The sequence below is a fragment of the Sminthopsis crassicaudata genome, chromosome 3, assembly GCF_048593235.1.
Source record: "Sminthopsis crassicaudata isolate SCR6 chromosome 3, ASM4859323v1, whole genome shotgun sequence".
NCBI classification, from domain to species: Eukaryota; Metazoa; Chordata; class Mammalia; order Dasyuromorphia; family Dasyuridae; genus Sminthopsis; species Sminthopsis crassicaudata.
The window spans coordinates 255,704,827-255,723,645 of record NC_133619.1 but is presented as its reverse complement, the minus strand read 5'-3'; the positions used below and the strand labels follow the sequence as shown (position 1 = coordinate 255,723,645).

Here is an 18,819-nt window from a genome sequence, read left to right as displayed (position 1 = left end):
TGTAAAATCTCCCCTCCCCCCACAGGACATTCTACTTCCTTCATCAATTACTGGTCCATTATCTTTCTCTTTATGCCAATTCCTATATGCATATTTCAACATATATTGATGCTGTTGCAAATTTTCTAACATTTCCTAGTTCCTCAATCTAGTCAATTCCTATGACCTATCCCACATAAGCTATCTTTGTGAGCTCCAGAATACCTTTATCTGATCATAATATTTCCCTACATTCTTTAATAATCATATGACATGTTTCTGAAATGAGCTAAGAAAAAGTATAAAACTGCACTAAATCACTATAAATTTAGGCTACATAATTCTCAATTGGGTTTTCACTGAGGCAAGACAATCTTGTATGTCTTTCTAATTTATTTGATCTTCTATCACATATAGCATCTATTCCAATTTTTTCATCCCTCTTTTAGCTTCTTACAGCATTCCTTCCCACATCTTCTTAGTTGAACATCTCACTATACTTCAAACATGTATACACACACACACACACACACACACACACACACACACACACACACACACTAAGTTGAAATCATTTACTGTGAAATCACTTATTTCTTTCCTTTCCTCCAAGCAGGAGGCAGTTACCAATTAAATTGGATATATTTTAACCTCATTGCAGCTCAACCTCATTATCTCCAAAACAGAATTCATTATTTTTTCTCCAAAACCTCTTCATCTTCCAAAGTTTCCTATTACTGTCAACGGTACTAGTATTCTTCCAGTCACTCAGGCTTTCAAACTTGGTATCATCATGACACTGACCCCATGTGCATCTTTATATTTCGTCTGCTGTCAAATCTTGTCATTTCTACCTTCACAATATCTCTCATATCCTACTTATATAGCCATGTGCATGCATCCCTATCTTAATAAATTTCACCATAATAATATATATGTATATACATATATAAATATATATATATATATATAATATTTACATATTTAATTACATTTGAGAGAAACATCTACCAAAGCAAAAGTAGGACTGTGTGAGTGTATATTTCTCTTCAAATAGTTGTAGCTTTGTGTTTTATGTTTATGTTTATGTTTATATGTTATATAGCTTTTATGTTTATATCTTCATAAGTTAAATGAATGGAAGTTGATTGGTAAAGGATAGATTGTATAACATTGAAAACAGCAAATATTGATTCCCAAATCAAAATACATTCCAGGTGTAGCTAATAAAGGTGAATCAGTAATCTGACAATAGTCTAAGAATGAATGATCAGGCAGAAAACCGTCCTCCTGTTTAGAATAAAAGATATTGCCTTGGCAACTGTTATCTGAAGCTGAGGCCAAACAAAAAGGGAAATTAAACCATTATCAGTATTAAGTAACAGCTAGTACTAGCAGTGATATAGAAAAATGCAGCACAATGTAGAAAATATCAATGTGCAGAAAGCAACTGGGGTTGGTTAGAAGGTAGCAAGAGTTATGTATTTTTTTTTTTTTATTATGAGGACAAAGTCTTTCATTGTTAAAGGATAATGGCCCTAGAAAACCTATTATTTTGAGATGTTCATTATACTGAAGTACTGGTGATTTTGCTCAAACTGAAGATCTTTTGAAGACCAACAACAGCTTTAAATTTAGGAAATATTTGTGACATATAGACATTTATTTATCTAGAACTAACAAAAATTGCTTTAAAGTTTGCAAAACCTTTTATATGATCATCTTATTTGAGCCTCACAACAGTCCTGAGGTAAGTACTAGAGGTATTAATATACCTGTTTTGGAGCTCTGGGGGCAGAACTAATTAGGTGGAGTGAAGCCAGGAAGTTGCTTGGGCTTTTGTAGTTTCCCTCAAAAGTGACATGAAACTGAACCTCGGAACAGAGTCTGATGAAATGAAACTACTCTACACTTTAACATAGATTGGAAGGACTTCAAGAAAGATCATTCTCACTTGGACGAAAAATGTATTCAGGCCAGCTCATAAAGTGTGCAGAAAAGCCAGTTAGCAGGCCTGAATCACAACACATCAACAACTGAGACTCTTGGCCTGGCTCAATAGCAGAGCAGACCAGTGAGACAGCTTCCAGTTCCAGGGCGGAAAGCAAAATGCCAGTCTCAGACTATAAGCAATAGCTTATGAGCAAGACAACAAATACAAGGAACCCCTGTGCTCAAAACCAAGACTCAGAGTTAACAAAAAGCTTGGGATAGCATCTCCTGTACCTCAGGAGCAGAGTTTATCCTTAAGAACTACAAAGTAGGAAATAATAAAAAAAGAAAGAAAATGAGAAAGAAAGAGAAAAGAACCTTGATCATAGAAAGCTACTATACTGACCAAAACACCAACTCAGATGAAGATAAAATGCTGACAGAGGAAATCTCAAAGAGTGATATGAATTGGTCTCAAATTCAAAGAATCTTCTTGCAAATGTTCATAAAAGATTTTTAAAAGGCAAATAAGAGAGGTAGAAGAAAAAAATGAGAAAAGAAATGAAATGTATACAAGAGAGATTCAACAGCTTGGAAAAGGAAGAAAAAAAATTGAAGAAAACTGTTAGGATTACTAAGTGAGAACTCAGGTTGTCTGGACAGTGACAAGGTGAGAATTCAGGTTTTCTGGACAATTACAAGGTGAGAACTTAGGTTGACTTGATAGAGGGGGCAAGCTCATTGGCTGGGGTGGTTCTTCCCAGAAGCCCTTGCATTATCCCACGCCCATTCTCTGGGAGAATAAGAGAGAGAACAGTGGGCCTGGAAAGTGAGTCTGCCTGGAGAAGGATAAGAGCTGGAGGAGATTCAGAGCCAGGATTCAAGGAGAAGTGTCTGCATTGCATCAGGCCTGATGGGGCTCTCTGCAGGAAGGGAAGTCACTTCTCTGGACAAGAGTTAACAGCAACTACATGGAGACAATGGTTCACTACAGGAAGAAGAATCTGTTGGAGAGATTTGAGTAGAAGACACAGCAGATCTCTTCCCAGAGAGCGATCCAGCAGCTTCTGGAGACAACAGCTCGCTACAGAAAACAACTCCTTAAAATACTATTGGCGAAATGCAAAAATAAAAAATCAACTGAAGAAAACATCTTCAAAAGCAGAATTAACCAAATGGCAAAAAGAGATATAATAGCTAACCAAAGAAAATCATACATTAAAAACTAGAACCAGACAAATGGAAGCTAATGACTCTATGAAACAGTAAGAATCAGTCAAACAATCTAAAAGGAATGAGAAACGGAAGAAAATGTAAAATGTCTCATTGGGAAAACAGCTGACCTGGAAAATAGAACCATGAGAGACAGTTTAAAAATTATTGGTCTACCTGAAGGCTATGATCAAAAAAGAGCCTGGATAGCATTTTTCAAAAGATTATCAAGGAAAACTGCTCTGTTATACTAGAACCAGAGGATAAAATAGTTTTTGAATGAATTCTTTAATCACTTCTAGAAAGAGATTGCAGGACTTGGAATACCATATTCCAAAAGGCAAAGGATCTGGGATTGCAATCAAGTACCAAATACCCAGTGGAACTAATCATCATTTTTCAGAAGAGGAGATAGATTTCTGATGGACTAAGGGACTTTCAATCATTTATTTTGAAAAAACTAGAACTAAACAAAAAAAAAAAATCCTAAAAGATAGGATTCAAGAGAAGCATGGAAAGCTAAACAGGAAGGACAATAAAACATTATTTAAAGGTTAAACTGCTTTCCCTAGATGGGAAAATGATACTGTAACTTTTAAGAACTATGTCTTTTATTAGGGCAGTTGTAGGTGAATAAATCATCAAAAAGTATGGATTAAAATGATTCTGATGTGATGATATTAAAAAAAGACATTAAGGGGTAGAAAAAGTATTGTAGTGAGAGAAGAGGATAGGGGAGATAAAATGTGACAAATTATATTACATGAAAAGGCACAAAAGACCTATTTCAATAGAAAGAAATAAGGGAGGGGGATGAGCATTGTCTTGAAGCTTAATTTCATCAGTTTTTGCTCAAAGACAAAATAACATATTGATTCAGTTGGGTATAGAAATTTATCTTGCCCTATAAGGAAGTAGGAACAGAAAGAGGAAAGAAAAGAGCGGGGGTTATATAGAAGAGAAGGCGGAAACAATAGGATAAAGGGATAAGAGAAAGGAGGAGGGGTTATAGGTGGTAGGGTTGCTTGATGGCAGGGTGGGACAGAAATAAAACACTACTAAGGAGAAACAGAATTGAAAGAGATTAAGAATAGTATATACAGGGGAGAAAATAGGATGGAGAGAAATACACAGCTGGAAATCATAACTGTGAATGTGAATGAAATGAACTCTCCCACAAAATGGAAGGAGGTAGGAGAATGGATTAAAAACCAGGATCCTACAATATGTTGTTTACAAGAAAAACATTTGAAATGGATAGATACATATAGAGTGAGGGTAAAAAAAGCTGAAGCAGAATTTATTATACTTCAGCTGAAACAAAAAACCAAAAAATAATAGGGGTAGCAATTCTGATCTCAGATAAAGCAAAATAAAAAAATAGATCTAATTTTAAAAGATAAGGAATTACATCCTGTTAAAGGGTACTATAGACAATGAAATAGTTTCAATACTAAATGTATAAGCACTAAATAGTACAGCATCAAAATTCTTAGAGAAGAAATTAAGTGAGTTACAGAAAGAACTAAAAAACAAAAGTATATTAGTCCCCCTCTCAGAATTAGATTAAGCACAAAATAAAAAAGAAAGAAGCTGGGGATGTAAATAGAATTTTAGAAAACTTAGATATGATAAACCTCTGGAAAAAATTGAATAGGATTAGGAAAAAAATATACCTTTTACTCAGAAGTACATGGCAGCTACACAAAAACTGTCTATATACTATATACAAAGACCTCATCATTACATGCAGAAAGGCAGGAATAGTAAATTATTCTTTTTCAGATCACAATGCTACAAAATTAAATTCAATAAAGGGCTGGGAAAGATGGATTAAAAACCAATTGGAAATTAAATAATCTAATTGAAAATTTAATCACTGCTATGAGGAAAATGAGTAGGTCAAACAACAAATCATAGAAATAACCTGTCATTTCATTCAAAATAATGATTGTAATGAAATAATGTACCAAAACTTATAGGATGCAGCCAAAGCAGGTCTTAGGAAAAAAATTATATTTCTAAATACTTACATGAATAAAACAGAGAAAGAAGAGATCAATGAATTGGGCATGCAATTAAAAAAAGCTAGAAAAATTAATTATATACCAAATTAAAAATTCTGAAAATACAAAGTAAGAAAACTATTGAAAAAATAAGTAAAACTAAGAATTGGTTTTATGAAAAACCAATAAAATAGATAAACCTTTGATTAATTTGATTAGAAAAAGGAAAGAAAAAGTCAAATTACCAGCAGGAAAAATGAATAAGGTAAACTTGCCCCCAGCTCAGAAGAATTCTCTAAGAGAATTCTAGAGAAATTTCCTTGAAACAATTGATAATTTTAGCATAGTATTTCTATATATGTTACTAATGAAACCCAGCAGTAAGAGAAAGAAAGAGAAATTCCATTTAAAATAACTGTAGACAAAACAAAATATTTGGATGTCTACCTGCTACAACAAAACTAAGAACTATATAAAAAAATTGTCAAATTTTACTAGTTGGGAAAATATTAAGTGTTCATGGGTAGGCCAAGCTAATATAATAAAAATGACAATTGCTACTTAAATTAATTTACTTATTCAGTGCCATACCAATCAAACTGCCAAAATTATAGAGCTAGAAAAAATAATAACACAATTCAACTGGAAGTATATCAAGGGAATTAATGAAAATAAAATGCAAAGGATGATAGCCTAGCAGTACCAAACCGAAAGCAGTATTATAAAGCAGCAGTCATCAAAAATATATAGTACTAAGAAATAGAGTGGTAGATCAGTGGAATAGGTGGATACATATGACACAATAATCAATGATTATAATAATTTAGTTTTTGATAAACTTCAGAACTCCAGCCTCTGGGTTAAGAACAGACTATTTCACAAAAATTGCTGGGAAAACTGGAAAATAATATATTAGAAACTCAGCATAGACCTACATCTCATTCCCCATACCAAAATAAGGTTAAAATGGGAATATGATTTATGTATAAAGGGTGATAACATAAGCAAATTGTTAGAGCAAGGGATAGAATATATATCAGCTCTTTACAGAAGGGAGACCAAAGAAGAGCTAGGGAACACTATGAAATGCAAAATGGACAACACTGATTACATTAAATTAAAAAAGTTGTTGTACAAAAAAACCAAAAACCAAAAAACAAAACAAAACAAAACAAAAACAAAAAAAAAAAACAAAAAAAACAGTGCAGCCAAAATTAGAAGGCAAGCAGAAAGCTGGGAAAAATTTTGCTGTCCGTATTTCTGATAAAGGGTTCATTTCTAAAATATATAAAAACAAAGTCAAGTTTATAATACAAATAATTTCTCAATTGATAAATGGTCAAAGGATGTGAATAATCAATTTTTAGATGATTAAAATTAAAGCCATCTCTATAGTCATATGAAAAAAAGTCTAAATCACTATTGATTAAAGAATTACAAATTTAAACAACCTCTCAGATTGGCTAAGATGGCAGAAAAAGATAAATGAATATTGAAAGGGATGTGAGAAAACTGGGACACTAATGCTTTGTTGGTGGAGTTGTGAAATCATTCAACCATTCTGGAGAATAGTTTGGAATTATGTTCAAAGGCTACAAAACTATGCATACCCTTTGATCCAGCAATGCTACTACTGGGTCTGTATCCTAAAGTAATCAAAAAAAGAGGGAAAAGTACCCACATGTATAAAAATGTTTGTAGCAGCTCTCTTTGTGATGGAAAAGAAGTGGAAAGTGAGTAAATGCCCATCAATTGGGGAATGGCTAAATAACTTATAGTATATGAAAGTTTTATTATTCTATTCTATAAAAATGATGAACAGGCTGATTTTAAAAAAAGGTCTGGAAAGATTTATATGAACTGATGCCAAGTGAAACAAACAGAAGCAGGAAAATGTACATAGTAACAGCAAGATTGTGAGATGATCAACTATGATAGAGTTCGTTCTTCTGAGCGGTTCAGTGATTGAAGATAATCCCAATAAACTTTGGATGAAAATGCCACCTTCATCCAGAGAGAGAACTCTGGATACCAAATAAAAATCAACACATACTATATAATTTTTTTTCCTTTTGTGTGTGTGTGTGTGTGTGTGTGTGTGTGTGGTTTTCCCTTTTTGTTCTGATTTTTCTCTCCCAATATGTTTCATAGGAACATATGTAAAAAAAATAAGGAATGCACATATATGTAACCAAAAATGTTGTTTTTACATGTAACTGGAAAAAAATAACAATTTAAAAATCCATGGTTTTTAGATAATGAAATTGTGGTTCAGATAAGTTAAGTTGTTTAACCCATCATCATGCAACTGGTAAGTGTCAGGGTTGGAATATAAACAAAAGTATTATGATTCATGTTCTAGTGCTCTATCCACAATATCAGGGTGCCATTAAGAGACTCAGAGGATGTTAAAAAGTCATAGTACATTAATCTCCATAAAATCATTTGGATATAATAAAGGGGAAAACAAAATGAAATAAAATATTTTAATGGTTCTAATTAGCATTTGCAGTTTGGGCAAAAGGAGGCTAAGTGTGAATATGAAAAAACGAAGGTCACATATAATAGGGAAAATCTGGGTGTATGTATTACATCAATTCTTTTTGTTTTTATGTTATATTCTTTCACTTAGTTTTCATGGATTCTATGAAGCCATGAGAACTACAGTATTCTACTCACTATTATGTAAGCTGCCCTTTCCAGTTCTAGTCCTCCTATTGCTCTGCTTATCACTTGGTTAAAACTATAAACAGTCACCTACAAAAAGTGAAAATTCTTTGACCTGTTGAGATCCCATGAAATTAAATGAAGCATAAAAATACAAGAAATAGAAAAATCAAATTTCTTTAGTATTTCATTTGATCTGTTAGACCTGAAAAAAATTATTGTATCTGATCTTGAATATGTGAGCTAAGTAGGAGATAGCTTTGTTTAATTAATGAAGCACGTAACGGGATTCAGGAGATGTGAGTTCTAGTCCTAGCACCATTTACTAATCATGTAAACTTGGGCAAAAATTTCTTCATTATGGGCTCAATTTTCTCATGTGCAAAATTAGGAGATAAGCAAAGACATCAGTTATTGCTAAAGAATCACTCAAACAAAAACTACAAGGAAAACTGGAAATAAATTTGTCATAAATTAGATGTAGACTAATATCTTATAATATATATCAAAACAAAATAAAATGAATACAGGACATGATAACATGAGCAAATTAAAACAGGAAGAAATTATTTTTAAGATTTATGCAAGAGTTCATGAATAATAAGCAATAAAAAGCATCATGGGAAATATCAGGTAATATTTTGGAAATTAAAAAAATATTTTCCACAAACAAAACTAGTGCAGTTAAAAATTAGAAGACAAATAGGCAACTGGAGAGAAATTTCTCTGCCTAAGGTCTTATATCCAAGATGTAGTAGCAACATTCGAATTTATAAGACCAAATTTATAATTTGGTCAAAGGATATGAACAGCCATTTTTCTTTCTTTCTTTTCCTTTTTTCCTTCCTTCCTTCTTTCTTTTCCTTTCCTTTTTCTTTTTTTCTCTCTTTGCTTCCCTACCCTTTATTTTCATTTTTCTTGCTTCTTCTCTCTCCCTCCCTCCCTCCTTCCTCTCTCTCTCTCTCTCTCTCTCTCTCTCTCTCTCTCTCTCTCTCTCTCTCTCTCTCTTTCTCTCTCTCTCTTTCTCTCTCTGTCTTTTTGTCTTTGTCTCTGTCTCTGAGTCTGTCTCTTTCTGTCTCTGTCTTTGTCTCTGTTTCTGTCTCTCTCCCTTTTTCTCCCCTTATCTTTCCTGTACTAGAAAGACAGTGGTCACTCACTAGACCCAATCCCACTGTTTATCAGAATGACAACAATGGCCCTTCCTGTTTACCCTTCCTTAAGTAACCTATTTCCCCCCTGCTCACAAGGACTCATCCTATTTGTCCTGTTCATAATAAATCAGCTTAGCATGCTGCAATTCAGAATTCCTGAGCTCATGTTTTAGTCTCCACTTTTCAAGTAGCAGGGCTTATTGGTATGTACCATCATTTCTAGTTAATAGGTGGTTCTCAAAGAAAGAAATTCAAGTTATCAACTATCTTGTGGGAAAAAATGCTCCAATTGATTAAAAATTACAGAATCACAACTTAAAACAACTCTGAGATTCCATTTCAAATGCTTAGGTTGATCATGATGACAAAACAGGTAAATGGCAAATATTAGGGGTTGTGGAAAAATAAGTATTACTTCAGGTATAAATATAAATTAATCTATCCAGTCTGGAAAACACTGTGGAACTATGCCCTGCCCCCAAATTACCAAACTGGGTATGTATTCTTTTTGACTCAATTTTACCACTTTATCTAAAGTAATCAAAGAAAGGATCTATAGACACAAAATATTTATATAAGCTCTTTTCACAGAAGCCCCAAACTGGAAACTAGAGAAATGTCTTCCTATTGGAGAAGTGTTAAACAAATTTAATAGATATTTTTGTGCCATAAACAATTATGAAATGTGTAGTTTCAGAAGAAACTGAGATAATCCATTTTTATCAATCCAATATAGGATGAAGTAAGCTGAAGGAATAAAACAATTTATAAAAAAGTCACCAACATTATAGAGAAAAAAAACTTTGAATAAATTTAGAATTCAATATAATGACAAACTATAAATCCAGGGGAGTAAAAATAAAATATATCACCAAATTTCAGTAAGGGAAGTGATGGACTTAAAATGTGGAATGAAATATATATATATATATATATATATATATATATATATATATATATACATATATATATATATATATTTATAAATTGTGGAAATTTGTTTTGTTAAAGTATAGTTTACATAGTTTCATTTTTAAAAAAATCAATTAAAGGAACAGTTGAAAAGAAATAAAACCTTTTATAAATAATTTTTAAAAGAGAAAAAAATGTTGGTTCAGAATAAATGATCTGGGCAGCTAGGTAGTACAATGGATAAAGTCAGGAGGATAAGTTCAACTATAACCCCAGACACTTATTAGCCATGTAACCCTGGGAAAAATCACATAGGGACAGATTCTGGGAAGATAGTGGAGTAGGTCAGAAAATTCTAGGCTCTCCAAATTTCCCCTACTCTCAAACAAAACAAAATTATATCTCACAGTGAACATAGATTGGTAAAAAACAAACAAAATTAGGGCAGAACAGAGGTCCACCTGGGAAGATCTGAGAAGGCCAAAATACCCCAGAACTGAGACTTAACCCATGCAAAGTGTAAACATATCCAAGCTAGCTCTGCAGAAACAGCAAGCCCTAGGGCTAGCTGTGTTTAGAAGGATACTCAGTCACAGTCACAAGAGCTTTCACCTTCCCACCACAGTTGGGGAATATGGATCTGAGTCCAGGAAGACTGAGAAAACCTCTGTTGATTAAAAATACCAGACTTAACTGTACCACATAGATATGGCTCTTAGGGAACAGGAACTAGCATACCCAATGAGTGCAGAAGCAGTGGGGGAGGGATGCTGCTGACTGCAGGCATGCATTGGAGGGTGGAGCTTTTCATATGGGGTTCCAGGTCAAAGTGGAGAAGCTAAAGGCTTCTTCCTTCCACACCCTAGGATTAGAGGAATTTATACTAATAGTTCTCCTAACCAAAAAAAAAAAAAAAAAAAAAAAAAAAAAAAAAAAAAGGCAAAGAAGAATGAACCTAATCATAGAAAATGAAGACAATGAAGTAATAAAAGGCCTTTTTCTATAACAAAAAGTAATGTTTAATGGCTTCTACCCCAGCAATAATCTATAGAACTCAAAAAAGACCTGAAAAATCAAATGAGAGAGATTGAAAAAAAAGATTATGAAAAAAGTTAAGCATCTAGAAAAGAAGATCCAGATTCTTAAAGAAGAAAATAATTCTTTGAAAATTAGAATTGGATAACAGGAAGCCAGTGAAGATATGAGAGCAAAAAATAACAAAACAAAATATAAAGAATGAAAAAATAGAACAGAATGTGAAACAAGAAAAACAACAGATCAAGAAGAGAAAATATAAGAACTTAACTACCTGAAAGCTGTGACTCTAAAAGGAACCTTGACATAATAATATAAGAAACAATCAAAGAAAATTGTCCTAAAGTAATATAACAAGAAGGAAAAATAGAAATAGAAAAAATCCACAGATCACCACTTCAAAAAGATGCTATATGGAAAAACATGGGAATATTATTGCTAAATTTAAAAAACCCCAGATCAAAGAGTAATTTTACAAGAATCAAAAGAAAAAAATCATTATGGAGCTATTATTAGAAGTATATAGGATTTATTAGCAGTTACACTAAAAGACTTCAGGTCCTGGAATAAAATATATTGAAAATCAAAAAAATTTGGTCTATGGTAAAAAATATATCTAGCAAAACTAACCATAATATTAAATGAAAAAAAAAAAGACATTCAAGGAATTTGCAGATTTTCAGGACTTTTTCTCAATGAAACCTGAACTCAGTAGAAAATTTAACATATACTAGCCAATTTCAAAGATTAATTTCAAGGGACTCAATAAGGACAAATTGTTTATGTTTTTTTTTACATGGAAATGTATTCCATATATTTAAAATTGATACTAGTGAGAGGATAGATTTAAAAAAAATTGAGGCAGAGGTAAGTATGCTCTAACTCTAAAAAAAAAACCAAACATAATTGTCTAAGAAAAGATAAAAATACTAACTATAGATACATGGAGAATAAACAGATATGTAACTAAAACAAACAAATGTGCTTTAAAAAAACCTAAATAAAGGTAAAAACAGAGGACTGGTATTTCTGAAAGCCTATTTATAAAGGGAATCGGTTAAATGGGAAAGAATACACATATAAACTATGAAAGATATAGCACCTTCCAAAACCTTTAAAGACATCAGGGGGAGGTAATAGGATAAGGTGGGACATATAATGGTGTGTAGATTCATGGCAGAGAAAAAAAGTATGTAGAATAATGGGAATGGGATAAAGAGGGAGGGGAAAAGATGGGGGGAGAAGAAGATAGGAGGAGGTTAAATAATAGTAAAATAAATTAAGGAATATAATTAAAGTAGAGGAGTTAGCTGGGAAAGGAAATAAGAGATATACAAGTGCCATAATAAAGATCAGGAGTATAATTCTTTAGTAATCATTGATCTCAAAGTCAAACAAAGTTTCAATCAAGAGAAAAATCTACATTATATGTCAGCCATGTTAATATTGTTTTAGATGCATGTCTATGTATTTTAAGTGCATATGTACACATGTGTGCATGTATGCATCTAGGTATATGTATGCATGCATATAGATATATGAATGTAGGTGTGAGTATATATGTATATGTGTGTGTGTGTGTGTGTGTGTGTGTGTGTGTGTGTGTGTGTGTATCCTGCCTTATTGTTTCCTGCTTGGGGGAATTTAGGGGATGAATGGAGATAAAAATGAATAAAGTGAAAAGTGCATAGCAGAGAACAAAGAATAACTAATCTACAAGGAAGCAAAGAAAATATGGACAATCATGAATATATAATCTCTTTTAATATTATGTATGCTTGTTTGAAATGGAAATTGTTACATATTTTCAATCCTTCCTGATGTTCTGCTGGGCACATGATAATATTTTGTTTTTGTTTTCCTTTTCTGTCTTTCTTTTTCTATTTTGTTTTTTCTTATTTTGTATTTAGTTGTAAATAAATAAAAAGGAAAGAAAAAGTTACTCAAACCTATATGTCTCAGTTTCCTCACCTGTAAAATGAGCTGGAGAAGGAAATGTCAAACCACACTAATACCTTTGCCAAGAAAACCCCAAACGGAGTCACAGTCAGACATGATTGAAAACAGCTAACAGCAAATAAATGGCAATAAGAATAACAATGTAATATATTTTTTGAAATTAGTCTCCAGTTTGAAATTACTACCCAAAATATGTAAATGCAAATAAACATTCAAATGAATTAGAGTATTGTCTATCTTTTGTAGATACAAACACATGCAGTCAAAAGCACCCAAAACTATAGTTGTAAATATATTGTTATAGATCTGAAAATTCATTTCCCAAATAAGTTTGGTCCTTCATGGAAAGAAGCAGTTATTGGGCAAATGGAATTTTAATGTCTACAGTAATAGCTGAAATGCAGTTTTGCTATCAAACAAGGAAAAAACTAGACTGTACCTGCTTCATCAGCTGTAATGGTGAGCTCATTGCTGGCTTCACTCTTGCCAATTCGGTTTTTGGCATACATGCGGATGCTGTAGGTGGAGGAAGGATGGATATCAATGATGGTGGCCGAGTTCAGCTGAGGGGAAACATCTTTGGTTCTCTGAGCAGAATCCCAGGAGTCTTTTAGGTTTGTTTGTTTTTTTTCAAAAAAGAAGAGATAGAGACTTGAGTTTTTTCCCTGCCTTTAAAATATTCATAAATGATTTTTATTACACATCAAAGCAAATTCTCAAATGCAAAATATTTAAAGTTATTAGGTAAAGTTGGATGACATAAAAGAAACAATACTACCCCTCATGCCTTGGTAAATGAAGGGCTTCTAATTTAATTGTATTCAGGGAGGAATGTTTGAGGGAACACAGTATATGACGAATTTTTTTGTAATAATGGTATAGAAATAGAAGTCAGGGAAACTGAAACAAGGAGAGTAAAACAAACAAATAGATAACTAAAACAAGCCAACAAATAAATATACTTTTTTTAAAGAGCTACAAATAAGCAGTTAAGGATTGACCAGAATGTTAAAAGGAATTATAACACAACAAAATAAAAGTCTGCTCTTTCTAAATTTTTGAAAACCACAACCTTCCTTCCTGATGAAAAAAAAAAAAAGAGCCAAAATGAAGTATCTACTACTATGAGGAAAATAAAGCAAAGCAAAACAAAACTTCATTGTATAGTTAACTTCCAGTTCTCAGGCAAATAGTATGGGAAGTAAATGTATTGGACTTTGGAGTCAGGAAGATCCAAGTTCAAATTTTGCCTCAGACAATTGACCAGCTGTGTGACTCTGGGTACAGAGTACACTCTCTTTGCTTCAGTTTTATCATATGTAAAGTAAGGAAAATAATAGCACTATCTACTAAGATTACTGTTAGGATGAAATGAGATGATGTCTATAAAGTATTTTGGAAACCTTAAATAGTTATATGAATCATTATATAAATGACAGGTATTTTATTATTATTCTACTTTAGTATCATTTCATTGAATCTAAAAAATCTATTAGTTAATTTAAAGCATTAATTATTATTTAATTAAATTAATTACAGCTAGTAGCCTACTATGTTCAGGACACTTTGATACTAGAGACACAAAGACAAACATGAAACAGCTTCTGCCCTTAAAAGTTTACTATGCTTATTGCTAGAGAACTATCTAGAACTAGAGAACAATCATTGATTGTTAGAGTGTAATTCTGGATAGAGTGGGCATTTGCAACCATATTTCATTTACTGTTCACATAACAAATATTTGCAACCATATTTTGTTTACTTTTCACATAATAGGTAAGTACCCAGCATTTGAGGGAGTTCTGATGAGGGACTGGTAGTATTTTAAATCTACTGACTGCATTATTTTTCATCATTTGAATAAATACCTCTCATTAATCTTTTTGTCTCTTTTTTTTTCTTTTCATTTTATTCAATAATGGATTAATAGAGTGCCTTCTCAGATATGGGATTCTGGAGAGAGAAAAACCATTCCAAATCCTTTTTCAACCCCCTATCCCTCATATGGCATTGTATGATGATGAAATGGAAAGACCATTAAGAATGCCTGTCCATCCCAACATGCCAAACTGATGAATTCTTATCAATCCTTTTAAGCCCAAATCAGATGCCAACTTTTCCAAGAAATCTTTGCTAGTGTGTCCACTCAGCAACGTGCCTTCCCTCTTTGACCTCAAATAGTGATTTGCTTGCACTTCTTTGTCATATTTGCTTATGTGCCATATCTTTTTACTAGAATGGGGACTAAAAAAAGGAACTGGATTTTATTTTGATTTATATCTCATCTCCTAGCCACTTAACTGAACTGACAATAAAAATCCTGTGAGACCTTGGAACTATCTCATGATTTATCTGAGCCTCTTTTCTCATTGATAACCTGAGGAGGCTCATCTCGATATTACAGAGAACTGGTCACTGAGCCCAATGTTTATGAGCATATACAGAGTGTGACTGATACAGTTCACCATGTATAAGAGGCTAGAGAACTTGCTTCTAGAAGAGTCATGATTACATATAATGGAAGTGCCTTAAGGAAATTTTTGAGTGTTTATATACATTCTGTAACTGGTTTAAGTCCACTTACCACAGAATGGAGAGGAGGCTCTTTGGCTGCAGTTTTAAAGTCAGAACTGGGGGAAGGGGGCAATCAAAAGGCACTAGTTGTCCTTGTCCCTTTCTCTTCAGCTGCCCTCCTTGTGGTTTGATATCTTCCAGTCTGCATTCTGGTAAAAGAGGAGAGACAATGCTGTAATGCCAGATGTTGGCCTTGGATGGGGAGCCGTTTCTCCCTATCTGAGGTTGACATGTGGCCTGTGAATATGGATCTCAGTTCTTTTTCTCAGTGTTTGCTTTTTCATTTAAAATGAAGTAAATTAATCTGGAAGCTATAACCTTTAGAGTTTGAAACAATAGAGGGAACTACCAAAAGTCCAAAATCTAAGAAGTCAAGTTTATTCTGGGTAGTGAGGCCAGTTGAGTATCTGCCTTGAGAAGTGAGTAGTGATTTTCAGGATAGTAGATGAAGTAATGACTCATGTGACAGTTGTTCTAATGTTGCATTTGGAAGTGAATTTTCTGGGACTCGTTGCTTATAGAAGTTGGACTAAGGATGAGTGGGTTCAGATTTCACTCATTTTCTCCCTATCAAGATCACATCCAAATGCAGCACTAGTTCCATTGCCAGAAGAGTCTTCCCTCATCTCATCTACCATCCTGGAGATCACTTTTCACTCCTTAATACACTGATGTAGGGCTGGCTACAAAATCCAGCATGGACTTGATCCTAAGACTCCTGGACCTCTGCTGTTTATTCTCTTTACTTTTCAAAACTCACAAAATCATAGCTTCCAGATTAATCTCCTTCATCTACATGAAAGAACAAGACCAAGGGAAAGAACTGAGGTCTACATGTAGCTTGTAGCATTATCTCTCTTCTCTTATGAGAATACAGACAGACCAGGAGAAGTCAAATAATAAGGAAAGCAACTGAAAATAAGGAACAAGGCATTTTGAATGTCCATACCACCTTCCATCTCTCTCCCCTCCCTACACAAACCCAGTTCTGGTTCTGCAGCCTTAGTCAATCAAAGAAGCTCCTCTTCGTCATTTGACAAATGGACTGGAACCAGTTACAGAATGTCTGTGAATGCTCCAAAGTCTCTACAAGGCACTTCCATTATATGTCAACATAATTCTTCCAGAAGCAGGCTCCTCAGACTCTTTCACTTGAAAAATTGCATCAGAGGCACTCTGCTGTACATTCTCATAAAGACTAGGTTCAATAGCCAGTGCCCTATTATAGAGATAATCTGCAAGGTCATTCCCACATCAAATACTCTATAAGATACCCTGTAATATATTCTATGATGCTAGTTATAGATTCCTTACAATATATTTATTGCTATAAATGGGATTATCTTAGAGTTGCCTAGAATTATAAGAGAAGGCTCTCAACCACTCAAAGGAGCAATAACTACAGGATAATATATCCTTTTTTTTTTTTTTTAACCATATCTCACCAAGAAGTTGTGATTCTCAGATTTACTGGTTTACTTAAGCTTCTTTACTCTTTGATCCTTAAGTAATTAAAGATAAGAAAAAATTATTTTTTGGGAAGTAAGGTAGTGAAATCTTTTTTTTAATCTTTTGTGGAACTTCTCTGTAATTTATAGTCTTCTAATTGCCTAAGGTACTAAGAGAGTATGCAAATTTCTTTGGTCACAAAATCAGTATAAAACTCCCTTGTTATGTCAAACTATATAGGTTTCAATTGACTATCCAGCTTTTACTGAAATATATGGTTAAAGTGATTCAAAAACTTTACTGTGTTCCTCCCCTATTCCCATCCCTCTAGAATTTGTAGGAATAGGAACAATAGGAAGTTGACACCTATCGTCACACTAGACATGCTGATCATTTAACCTTTACTTGTCCTCACAAAACAACAATTTTCTGGAAGATCAATGATCTTGCTTTGAGATTTACTGTGCAGTTTGATTTTTTTGCCTGCCTAGTATACATTGGACATGCTTATCTTAATTATTTTGATTATAGAATGGTTTACTTTAATAGTTTCACATTCAAACATCCATAACTTTTGATCATTATCTATGCATCTTGGACTGAAAAGTCTCTTAATCTAAGCAGAATCATTGCTACTTTCTTTCTTTAAGCACATTGTAGCTATATCAGACAATTTTAGGATAGCAGTGGTAAATTTTCTCTTTTTTTAAATTCTAGACAAAGGAACTGACAGGTATTGTGCTCAAAACATATAAATGAATCTAAGAAAGATCTAATTATGATAGGAAACCTCAAAAACCTGGTTTTAAATATTTAAAAATTAAACAATTTCACATGAGGATATTCATGATATTCATCAGATTATGGCATGAATATTATCTAATCCAGCCTTCCTATATCAGATTGTTCTGAAATTTCTTTAAATTCTAGATATCTACCTTCTTTGTAATTATTAATGGAATTTCTGTCAGCTATTTATTATAGTATCTTACCTAGATCTGTCTTCTTTAAACAATTTCCCATGCTCCAACATTTCTCCTTTCCCCCTTCCCCATCAAAACTTTTCCCTCAAGATCAAGATCTTAGTTATCAGGATAGAAGGAAGTTTAAAACTAAATAACACGAAACATATAATATTATGTCTTTTTAATGCAATGCTTCACCAAAAGAATGACCATCTCAAAACTTATTTTTAGCTTTTTCAGCAAGCAAATGCAGTTTATTTGGAGTGAAATTTCTTTCTATAACCCTTCTCAAAAGATATTATAGAAGTAATAATATCAAGTTCAAATGAAAAACAAATTCTTACAGTCACATATTTACTTCACTAGTGTTATTCAATCATTTTTCAGTTGTGTGTGAATCTTTTGGGGTTTTCTTGACAAAGATACTAGACTGATTTGCCATTTTCTTCTTCATATAGTTTTACAGATGAGGAAACTGAGGCAAAACAAACTTAAGTGACTTGCCCAGGGTCACACAGATGGTAAGTGTCTGAGTCCAGATTTGAACTCAGGAAAATGAGTCTTCCTGATTCCCGGCCTGAATCTATCTACTCTACCACTTAGCTACCTATAACATTTACCTAGGAAACCACAAATTAACATTATATATGTTATAATATATATTTTGCTTGCTTTTGTTAAACCTTTCACAATTACATTTTAATATGGCTTGAGCTACGTTCAGTAATTTTCCTGTCCCCTGCAGGATGTGAGCAGATTGTATAATTCCTCTGGATTACAGATAATTCCCTACTCTACCTATAAAGATAATTAGTCCTCTGAAAAATTATTTGAAATCCATTCCCAGATTTGTTTTTAACTTGGTGGTGATCTAGAAACAAGAAACATATTTATAAATATGACTCAGTTTTTCCATTGATAAAAGTGAGAATAATACTTCATAGTAACAAATTTATGATTAAAGAAAAAAATGTGAAA

General features: G+C 33.0%; 1 protein-coding gene across 7 annotated transcripts in view; it reads right to left on the bottom strand.

The window, feature by feature from the left end:
• Positions 1-18,819, bottom strand: part of DSCAM (DS cell adhesion molecule) — a 750,733-nt gene that overhangs the window by 156,695 nt on the left and 575,219 nt on the right. For 4 of the 7 annotated variants that reach the window (XM_074300489.1, XM_074300491.1, XM_074300492.1 and 1 more), the window contains exon 15: positions 13,293-13,460. The exons of 2 other annotated variants lie outside the window; for them this stretch is intronic. In XM_074300489.1, the coding sequence (XP_074156590.1) occupies positions 13,293-13,460 (168 nt within the window). Of the gene's footprint in view, positions 1-13,292; positions 13,461-15,437; positions 15,577-18,819 lie in introns of those variants that run through there. One more of the 7 variants, XM_074300494.1, reaches the window with a different exon arrangement.